The sequence below is a fragment of the Brassica napus genome, chromosome A5 (assembly GCF_020379485.1).
Source record: "Brassica napus cultivar Da-Ae chromosome A5, Da-Ae, whole genome shotgun sequence".
NCBI classification, from domain to species: domain Eukaryota; kingdom Viridiplantae; phylum Streptophyta; class Magnoliopsida; order Brassicales; family Brassicaceae; genus Brassica; species Brassica napus.
In genome coordinates this window covers 29,028,523-29,039,736 of record NC_063438.1, presented here as the reverse complement: position 1 = coordinate 29,039,736, position 11,214 = coordinate 29,028,523, and the positions used below count along the sequence as shown (strand labels likewise).

The window sequence follows — 11,214 nt, the reverse complement described above, 5'->3', positions numbered from 1 at the left end:
GACTTGTCAGAAGGAAGTTGAAGAATTAAAAACCATTGGCATCACAAACAAGGAAGAAGGTGTAATTTACACGTTAATGATACTACTACTTTATCTACAATATCGTCTTCTTTTTCTACAATCTAAAGCAGTCTTGAAGTTGTTGTTGTTGTATTCTTTTTGATATATATTTACTCAACTTAAGCACTTGTATTAGTGAACGCAAGCAAAACATAAGACAAATATTATGACCAATTAAAGAGTTATGAACATGAATGATCTCTTCATTAGCAGCAAGTAAAACGGTGTTTAGAACCGAACTAGGCTTCTTCAAGCCATTCTGATCATAACCTCTTGAAGAATTAACTTTGTATCTTTATAACACGCTTCTGTCTCAGCTAAGCTCTTCCTTTTAGCTGCATCTTCAAGCTGTGTCAGAGAAAATAAAATAAAAAAGGGGAAGAACCTAAGGATTTGTTACAAACAGAACAAGACACCTTCTTCGAGAGTTCGAGTACAGATACCTTTTCAAAGTTGTCGAACAATCTGTTGGCCAAATCAGTGAGAGGCTGCTTGTCTTGGGAGGCAGCAACAGAGATGAGATTGTCGAAATCGTAGAACAAGAAGGTGGATTTAAGCCTCAAGTACTTTTTAACATAGTTTAAAGTGTCTGGTCCGATCAAATCCTCCATAGCTAAGAGATCGAAAGCATACTTTTTAACTCTATACGTTCTTCCTTTGGTCCCGATGTCAGCTACATACACTCCTTTCTTCAAGAACGATCTCGTTCCTGTCTGCTCGTTCACGATGTCTGAGAGGAATAAAACAAAACCGAAATGATGTAAACTGAGCTAACTAAACCGAGTAAGTTTGATATATAGAAGAAGAGTGCTTACTGTTGTAAATAGGAGGAGTTGGAAGAGGACCATCGATCCAAAAGCCATTGTCTTTTGCCAAGGAAACATTGCTTTCGCCGAAAGCTCCAGTTAGAGCTATGGAGACAGCAAATCCCAGTGACATCCGTCTTGTGAGCTCCTGTACTGAACCCTGTTCCTGAACTTTGTCGGCTTTCCTGCAAACAAACACGCTGAATTTTCCGGTTTTACTCCTCTCGGGTAGTTTAGGGATCGACGGTAGAGTGGAGCTGGTGGTGAGAGTGTTAAGGTCAAGGAAGTGAGCCATTGTAGCTAACAGAGAAAGAAGTCTCAGTATCTCTTCTTTCTTTTTGTATTAAGAGAGAAAAACGGCCATCACAAAGATTTTATCTAAAACAAGGGGGCTGTTTCGTAATTCTAACATTTTAACTACGCGCTGTTCTACGATTAGTGAAGCAAAATACGCGCCGTGTTTTATGGCAAAACAATTAAACCTTCATTGCGTTGAGTCTCTCTCGATTAGCTGATCTGATCTTCAACCCGCCGTCTAATGGATCCGCAGACGCAGAACACATCGTTGCAGCGACTCCAGAACGTGGAGAGGGTGAGATTTCACGGAACAACAATCTCTCTACTTATAATATAAGATTTAAATCTCGGGGATAATTTGATGTGAATCTTCTCTTCTGTTTTTGGTGGGGGAAGAGAGTGGTAAGGGTGTTGGATATAGCGGGAGGAGTAATGGAAGAACTGACGAACCCTTCTGGGCCCAGGAGAGATTTGGTCAAGTCTCTTTGCGGAGAGTTCATGCAATCCATCAAGGTCAGCTTAGCGTGTGTGTATGATTGGATTTGAGATTAGGGGTCGTTTACATACTCTGTAGATTAAAGTGAAGGGCTTTATTTTAGAGCAAGGTTAATGATCTCAATGCAATGTTTCATCTTTGATTGTGTGGTTTCATGTCTCACACTCTCTCTCCCTTTAATGCATACTATTTTAAGAACCTCATTGATCAACTAACATTTGGTTGGGGTTCTTATTTGACACTAGTTTATCTTAGAGCATCTCCAATGTATGTCTCTATATTTTTCTCTAAAATAGAGATCTCTATTATAGAGATGGATTTGCTCCAATGTATGCCTCTATAATAGAGTTCCTCTATTTTAGAGGAAAATATAGAGGAATCCTACTTTTTACCTCTATATTTAGAGATGAAAATAGCAAATCTCTATATTTTCCCCTATAAATAGAGGAACTCTATTATAGAGGCATACATTAGAGCAAATCCACCTCTATAATAAAGTTTCTCTATTTTAGAGGAAAATATAGAGATAAAAATAGAGGTGGGTTGGAGATGGTCTTAGGGGATCATGAACAAGTAAAAAAATGACTTTTCTTTTGAGTTTTTATTCCTGGTTTGGTTTCTAGTTGATCACAAAGTTTAAAGATTTCAGCTAACGTTATAACTTTGTCTCATTCGTGAACTCGGTCATCTTTGAAGAATCTGTACATATATGCTTTTACATGTATCGCAGGATATACAAGTGACACTAAGGGAAGAGATCAAAAGCGCCTGCGAGTACCGTCCCTTTGAGAAATGCGACTACAATTCAAGGATAGCTAATGAGATCTGCTTCCAGAAGCTTCAATACGTTCTCTCTCAGCTTGATCATCTTAAAATAACTGTTGACCGCTATCCTTCTTCGGATTGATCTCTTATGAAAGTAGTTTGTAGAGGTTTTAACTAAATATCCTCTATGTTGGTTGTATTGATATTAAAAGGCTATGCAAAACCATTACGGTGTAGTTTCTACCCTTCTACTTATCGTAAGTGGAATTTTCTTTCTTTCTGATTGCAGGCGGGGTTGACTTGTAATCAAAAGTGAAACTTTTCTTTCTTCGTATGAGTTTCATGGGCAAAGAGAGAGAGCCTGACTTGTTGGTCTTTCAAAGCCACACACGTTTTTAGTAGAATAGTTGCCATGTCTAGAAATGAATATACAAAGAAGAATATTTTCATTTTTGGTTCTAGATGACTTGTTCCAAACCACTTATTTTGACCATAAACAGGCGCATGATTTTGTAGCTTCCATTAAATTTAAACAAATCACACTTGGTATATAATATATATGACTTAAATTCCTTTACCCAAATGTTTGACAATCCTCAACTTACAAACTATCGAAAAGCAGTTTAATCTTTTTCTTGTGATTAAAAAAACATTAATATTTTAAAAAATTGATATATCACTTTCAACTTGATCTCGGTCCATTTACGGGGAAGATTTTCTACACAAAAGGCCTGAATTTTCGTATTAGAATTTTACTACTAGCTAAGATAATGCAGCAGTACTCCACGTACGTGATGAAACTTGCGTCGTTTGAGTTCCTTCCCTAAAACTTGCCGACGGCTAGAATATACAGTATGCAACTTAGACCTAAGAATATTGTAACATATATATACATACAGATTCTTTGCGCCTTGCCATTCGTAATCATATATATAATAGTGAAATCAGCATTGTATGCACTCATGAACTCTGTTTAAGCTCTAATGAAAGTATAGTTTGTTCAAAATATATATATATATAATATATATATCGGAACATTTTCGCCAGGAAAAAAGGACATGAAACTTTAGAGAAGCTTTATGTACGCCAGAAAATTAGACGAAACAGAGAAAATGTATCAGATCATTCAAAGAAAGATAATTCATGTTCTCGCCAGCCCTAGCTAAGATTTCCTTAGGAAAATTAAAGCTCACACCACTCGTATACAAACGTACGTACATGTATCTATTTTTAGTTTTTTTTTATCAACTGTTTCTATTTTTAGTTATAATGTGCGCCATGTATTTACAGTTCGATTGTAGAAAGGATCAAGTGCCCCATCGACCAAATTGATTAAAATATATGAACCCGGCCAGCTGAAGTTTCCTCAATAAAGAAAGGACAACTATCCTTTTTTCGCTTAAAAAACGACACAAGTTTCATCTAGTACGTGGACTACTGCTGGATTATCTAGTAGTAAAATTCTAATACGAAACCTCATGTCTTTTTTCTTGAACTAAAAAATCCAGGTCTTTTGTGTAGAAAATCTCCCCGTGAACAGACCGAGATCAAGTTGAAAATGATATATGAATTTAAAAAAATATTATTTATTGAATTTAATAACCACAAGAAAAATACTACACTGGTTTGTTCAAGCAACTATCCTGAGGGTTACGATCTGCCACGATCCTTCTTAAAAAGAAGAATGAAGAAGGTGACGATGAAAATTACTCAATAATTTAATATAATAATTATAACGATTCTCCAGTCCATAATTCTATAATAATTATTCGCCAAATATCTAGAGCAAACTTTACAAATGTTCGCCTTGTGTACATAAAGATTGATTTTATTTCGTTCTTGAAAAGCCTGGCGTATATACGTGTGGTGCTTGAAGATTGTTTTATTATTTGACAACACAAGTTGGTTTTCTTTTTCTGATCGAAAATCAACTATACACCTATTTTGAAAAGCAAGAGAGGAAAAACCTATTTGAAGAAACTGTGTACACGTTACTATTGTCATCATGGAAATAGTAAGCATTATAGATTTATGATTCTGAACAGGATTAGTTGGATAAGTTGAGCAAAGGAAACAAATATGTGAACGCTATTGACAAATTTATTTAAACATTTAACTGGATTCAACGCATTTTTTTTTGGCCGAAGGATTCAACGCATTTATTAGTCCATGTTTCATCATAGAGCAAATATAACTCAAACCTATTTTTTTTCTCTATAATTTCCATAAAAATAGAGTTACTTTATTTTTGTGGGAATTATAAAGGAAAAAGTAAGTTTGAATTGGAAATGCCCTAAGGGATATATCTGATGACATACTGGTAGGATATCTGATGATGAACGTGGCAACGTGCCCCAAATTGTTAATGCGGAGGACTAATATATATGGAACAATTTTTTTATTTTTTGTTATTAATCTAATCAGATCTTATTTTTTATCTATCATTAACTAGAAACTTAACTAAATACCGTAAAAAAATTTATATATGATATTTTTCTAATAGAAACAAATAAACAATATACATCTAAACAATAACGTTTCAAAAAAACCACATATATTTCCATTATGCAATTATTTTTTATTTTTTATCATACTTAATCTAGATTAAATTTTATATATATTTCAGTAATTAATTGTAAAATTAAATAGTATATCCTAATTCTTTTTGAAATTATCGTATTAACTTTTTTTAATAAAAAAAAATAAATAATAATTTATTTGTTGTAACTTGTAACATTTTATGTTTGATTTTTGTAGTAAAAATAAAAACATCAAACTGAAATATAATATATTAAATAAAATAATATTTTTATAATATAATATTAAATACTTAAAATTGATATTAAATATATATCAATATTTTATTGTTTAAATATTTTTTTAAAATAAACATATATCCGCATGTACATACAGATTCAAATCTAGTTCTTAATGGAAAGAAAGTACTTTAATTTGTGAAGGATTCCGGAAATTTTGATCATAAATTTTTTAAAATAATTTGCATCGTACATTCCATAAACTGAAAATTAAAAGAAAAAAAACCTATAATCTAAAATCTACAAGCAACCTGGACATTTTTTTCATGATACTACAAAAGTTAAATGCAATGATAGAACTTTATCTTTGCTGTTTCAAAATTTAAACAAAAGTAAACATTTTTATCAAAAATTTAAATTAATTTAGCATGTGATAATTCTTGTAACGTTTTCTTTCAACTCGTATATTTAAAAGCTATAAAATAAATTAATATAAAAATTGTACAATCAGCTTCTTTTTGAGGTCATTCTAAAAATATGCAGGGACAAATATAAATCATAATGAGACAAAACGAGTCACATACTGACATATAGAGGCGGCTCTAGATTAGATGGGTGATATACTGACATATAGAGGCGGCTCTAAACCATATAATGCTGCAAAATTAAGTTTCAATATAATACGATTAGATGGACAAATAATACTATTTTGAAAAACTACTATTTATAAAATATGGGTAGTGTACGTAAGTTGTTAAAGAAAAGGTAGTGTACGTATCTCTCTGAAATTTGAACAGTATTCTCTTTTTTCTCATGGTTTTGCCTTATATAAATAGGCAGCACACCGAGGATTTCTTACACCATTCACAATTATATATTCTCAAGCAAATTTCTGTCTGTTTCCTTGCTGCTTAAGAACAACGATTCTCGTGTTACATTTGATTTTCCCACAACCGTTTGATATAGATATATATTAACCTCAGAAACTTAAGAAGATGAAAGTAATAAGTTCTTTAATCTCTTCTGTTTTTCTCAAATTCATCCACAAAGACTTCCACGAGGTTTACTCAAGAATGCCCGTCTTGGATCGTATCATACTTCTCGTGAGTAATTAATTTTTCTTTTTGTAAACTAAAATCAAAAATTATTTCACAAAGGAAAGTATTTCTTTCATAAACCGATTATGTTACCATTAACTAAGTGTCAGAAAACTCTATGCAAAATTCTTTGTAATAAATAATATTCTCTTTCCGGAGGTTTTATGTACCATATTTTCACCATTAAGCTTGGATGGTCTATAATGTTTCTTATATACACATTCATTCATTCGAAAAATAGTTATGATGATTGGATATTACATGGTCATGCAGATCGTGCATGCAGTGGATAAGATGGTTCCGTGGCACAAGCTTCCGGTGTTCTTGGGTATGGCCTACCTAGGGTTGCGCAGACATCTTCACCAAGAATACAATCTCATCAATGTTGGTCAAACTCCGGTTGGGACCCGGTTTAATCCTGCTGACTATCCGTACCGGACTGCTGACGGAAAATTTAATGATCCGTTCAACGAAGGCGTCGGCAGCCAATATAGCTTCATCGGAAGAAATTGTCCTCCTGTTGATCAGAAGACCAAGGTAAGATTGCCTACATGCATATTTGTAAGTATAAAAAAGTCTTTAACACGGCTTCAGATTTGATCTTGGTTCGAATTTTGGGTATGAAGATTTATTTGTCAGTTTGTAAACGTATATAATAGACTAATTTGAATAACTTTTGCCCGACTTTTTTATATGGAGATCGATTGAGGATACAAATAATTTCGCTTTTTTCTTCAGTTGAATATCGAACTTCCGAATAAGGAATGACTTGCTAATATTACTGATCTGAAACGTTATTATAAAAGTGACATCTTCTTGAGAATTTTCTATATTGTAGTATGTTTTCCAGTTTTCCAAGTCTTGAATATTACGTCTTCTTTTTTTTTTAATTTAGAATATTACTTGAAAAATATAAAGCGATGTGTTTTTTTTTTCAAGTTGCTGAAGCCAGACCCCATGGTAGTGGCGACAAAACTATTAGCAAGAAGAAAGTTGATCGACACGGGAAAACAGTTTAATATGATTGCAGCTTCTTGGATACAATTCATGATTCATGACTGGGTTGATCATCTTGAAGAAACTAATCAGGTTCGTTAATTAATCTTCCATATCCCACATTTATACGATGATCAGTCATGGTTTAGGTGATGATTGTTTTCCTAATTTTTAGTTTTTGATTTTGGATTTTAGTGTTTGATTTTTGGTTTTTAATTTCTCAGTATTTGATTTTGGATTTTAGTGTTTGATTTTTTGTTTTTAATTTTTCAGCAGATTTTTGTTTTTGAACAACATAAATGGTTTGTTTTAGATTTTGGTTTTTAGTTTTCGTTTTTTGCTTTTAAAATTAATAAAATGAAAATTATTTTTAATGGTAAAATGTTTATCTGAAAATTAAAAAATATATATATTGTCATCAAAACACACATAAATTTATTTAATAAAATTATTTTTAAACAAAAACCGTAAATACAAAATAAAAAATTAATATCATACATTTTATGAAAAATATTGCCAAGATAATTTTTACAAATTTATTCTATGCTTATTTCTTTTCTGTATAGATAATTTCTATAACAATGAATTAAAATAGTAACTTTTAAATAAAATTTCTTTTTGAAATATTTTTTGAACTTCTTTTAGTTTACAAGCACAAGAACTTTGTTCTTATATATAAATTTTCATTTTGTTAAATGCTGATTAAGGGAGTAACAATATCTACTTAACAAAGAATAAAAAAATATTGAAAAATTAACGTGATGTTTGTGAAGAAGCTGCTTGACCAAAGTAAAGTGGTGGTTGGCTTTTTTTAGAAAGTTGCCGTTTATTTAAAAAAAAAAACAGTTTTCCTAGATTATAAGGAATTTATTTGTCCAAAAACTTGATTGATTAAAAAGTGGTTTTTTGAAAACAAAAACTAAAAACCACTGCAAAATATGAAAGCAATCATCCTCTTAATCTTGTTATTAATGGGTAAACTTAGATTGAGCTCGTGGCTCCAAAAGAAGTAGCGAACGAGTGTCCCTTAAGCTCCTTCAGATTCTTCAAGACAAAGGAAGTTCCTACTGGTTTCTTCGAGATCAAGACCGGTTCGCTTAATTCCCGTACACCCTGGTGGTAAGTTATGCTATATTCTATAACTTGTAAAGTAAAACACCCTTATTAGTACTGGTAGTTAATTCTTAGCCTAGCTTGTATTGAGATCGTACATACTAGCACCTTAGTGTCAAGTAATTGATTCTCAATCTAACATATACATTACATTACCTATATTCTATTCCCAATTAAGTACACCTTAGTGCTAGTTAAGTAAGTCTAACATGTACATAGATCACAAGTGAATTATTGGGTCTACACTAAGCCACCAAAGAATCAAATGTCAGAATAAACATGAATACGTGTGGGTATTATGAAATTAGGGATTCGAGCGCCATCTATGGAAGCAACTCAAAAGCAATGGACAGAGTGAGAACTTACAAAGACGGGAAACTAAAGTTATCGGAGGAGACGGGTCTCTTACTCCAAGACCAAGACGGTTTAGCCATTTCTGGCGACGTACGTAACAGTTGGGTCGGTGTCTCCGCCTTGCAAGCTCTCTTCATCAAAGAGCACAACGCCGTATGCGACGCCCTCAAGGTAAATATATGTTTTCATTTTTTGTGTGTAAATTCGGACCTTTTTTCATACGCAAATAGAGTGAATGATTGTATATAAACTAGTTCAGTATTATATTTTTATGCATCATATAGAAGGAGTACGATGATTTGGAAGACGAGGATTTGTACCGCCATGCTAGGCTAGTGACGTCAGCAGTGATTGCCAAGATTCACACCATAGATTGGACCGTTGAGCTTCTTAAAACCGACACTTTACTTGCCGGGATGCGAACAAATTGGTGAGTAATTGTACATTTTTTGACGATCTGTAATCACGTCACACAATTTTTTTTATTAATACACGTTTAACATATGTGTATGGTTATAAATGGTGTGTGTTTTTAGGTACGGAATTTTAGGAAAGAAGTTTAAAGATTCGTTCGGACATGTAGGGAGTTCCATCTTGGGAGGTCTCGTGGGTATGAAGAAACCTCAAAATCATGGAGTCCCATATTCTATAACCGAAGATTTCACCAGCGTCTATCGAATGCACTCGCTCTTACCTGATCAGCTCGAACTACGTGACATCGACGTTGTACCAGGAACTAATAAATCACTACCATTGATTGAAGAGTATATAACTTACTTTAGAGCTCTCTATTTTTGAAACTTCCAAATCAAATTTTTTTGGAAGCTAAGGTTTTTCTTTTAATTTCTCTCTTGTTTTTTTTTTTTTTATATAACTTGATTATATGGATTTTAGGGTTTCTTTCGGAAAATTGCTTGGTCCTAAGGGAGAACAAACCATGTCTCATATTGGATTCACTAAGCTAATGGTCTCAATGGGTCATCAAGCAAGTGGGGCTCTTGAACTGATGAATTATCCATTGTGGCTTAGGGATCTTGTTCCCCACGACCCCAATGGCTACGATCGTCCGGACCACATCGACTTGGCTGCTTTAGAAAGTAAGTCAATCCGATCCAAGCCGTTCGTTTTGTGTTTGTATTTATATATGTACAGTATTGTGGTTTGACTTGATGAGTGATGTGTTCTTCGTCATTTGATATAGTCTATAGGGACAGGGAGAGGAATGTTGCACGGTACAATGAATTTAGGAGATCTATGTTTATGATTCCGATAAAGAAGTGGGAAGATCTAACGGACGATAAGGAAGCAATTGAAGCACTAGAAGACGTGTACGGTGGTAATGTGGACGAGCTCGATCTTCTGGTGGGACTTATGGCCGAGAAGAAAATCAAAGGATTCGCTATTAGCGAGACTGCCTTTAACATTTTCGTCCTCATGGCTACAAGGTATGTATATTTACTTTAGCATTTTGTTTGTATAATTTTATTTAAATTTCTCAGGATAAAAAAATGGACAGCTGAATTTAAATTTCATGGATGGACAATAATAATATGTTATATATCAAATTAAATATATTTTCAGGAGATTAGAAGCGGATAGATTCTTCACGAGTGATTTCAACGAAATGACTTATACAAAGAAAGGACTTGAATGGGTGAATACTACAGAGAATCTCAAAGAGGTTTTCGATCGCCATTATCCTGAAATGACCGAGAGATGGATGAACTCTGAAAGTGCATTTTCAGTATGGGATTCACCACCGGTTGCCAAAAACCCAATCCCTCTGTATCTCCGAGTACCACCATCTTAAATCAGATCGATTATGTCAGATGTGACGCACTTTGAATGATTTGAATTTTATTTTATTGGTATTGTTGGTTACTGGGAGCTGCGAATGTGTGTTGCTGGGAGCTCTCAGCATTATTCATCTACTACAATTATGTGTAATATTTGAAATAATGCATGATATATATACATGTATCATTTGTTTGTTCGTTCAACAAAGTCGTTTGTAATCAATCTTGTTTTGTCATCACATAAATGATTATTGAGGAGTTTGATCATCTCTCGGTGGCGGGAATAAGCGAGGGAGAGATTGATTTTGTACCATAGCGAGTGTATCCAAGCTTATTTTCTTGCCACTTTAACTTAGAGAAGAAAAGTTGAAATCGAGATGACCTCAAACAACTATGGTTATGTGGATTACTATTCCGCTGATCACGTTGAGAATGTTGTCACGTTGTAATTTGATTACATTCTTCTTTGACACACAATAGATATATACGTTCAAAAACATTTTTTGTTCCTTATTTATTTTTACTAATTAAATAGATATTGGTTGATTAGGAACATTGATATGCTGTGATATCTCTTTTACTAATTAATGATGAAGCTAGTATATTAATTTGGGAGGCCTTTTTCTTCCATACGTGGGCTCAATCTGAGAGTTTAAGCCTATAATTCAAAACGGCCAA

At 33.3% G+C, this 11,214-nt stretch overlaps 3 protein-coding genes across 3 annotated transcripts; 2 read left to right on the top strand and 1 right to left on the bottom strand.

Moving 5' to 3' along the window:
• Window positions 1-169: 169 nt before the first annotated feature.
• On the bottom strand, window positions 170-1,217 carry LOC106434320 (photosynthetic NDH subunit of lumenal location 3, chloroplastic). The gene is made up of 3 exons (XM_013875158.3): window positions 876-1,217; window positions 504-790; window positions 170-408 (listed from the first exon to the last, which is right to left on the bottom strand). The coding sequence occupies exons 1-3, from the start codon at window positions 1,159-1,161 to the stop codon at window positions 310-312; spliced, it is 672 nt and encodes a 223-aa protein (XP_013730612.1). The 5' UTR covers window positions 1,162-1,217; the 3' UTR covers window positions 170-309.
• Window positions 1,218-1,246: 29 nt separating this feature from the next.
• LOC106434321 (mediator of RNA polymerase II transcription subunit 11) lies at window positions 1,247-2,799 on the top strand. Its single transcript, XM_013875159.3, has 3 exons — window positions 1,247-1,458; window positions 1,560-1,676; window positions 2,390-2,799. The coding sequence occupies exons 1-3, from the start codon at window positions 1,405-1,407 to the stop codon at window positions 2,564-2,566; spliced, it is 348 nt and encodes a 115-aa protein (XP_013730613.2). The 5' UTR covers window positions 1,247-1,404; the 3' UTR covers window positions 2,567-2,799.
• Window positions 2,800-6,025: 3,226 nt separating this feature from the next.
• Window positions 6,026-10,803, top strand: LOC106434296 (alpha-dioxygenase 1-like). The gene is made up of 10 exons (XM_048780307.1): window positions 6,026-6,283; window positions 6,551-6,814; window positions 7,217-7,366; window positions 8,259-8,392; window positions 8,695-8,911; window positions 9,025-9,170; window positions 9,277-9,504; window positions 9,635-9,837; window positions 9,942-10,185; window positions 10,322-10,803. The coding sequence occupies exons 1-10, from the start codon at window positions 6,176-6,178 to the stop codon at window positions 10,548-10,550; spliced, it is 1,923 nt and encodes a 640-aa protein (XP_048636264.1). The 5' UTR covers window positions 6,026-6,175; the 3' UTR covers window positions 10,551-10,803.
• Window positions 10,804-11,214: the final 411 nt, after the last annotated feature.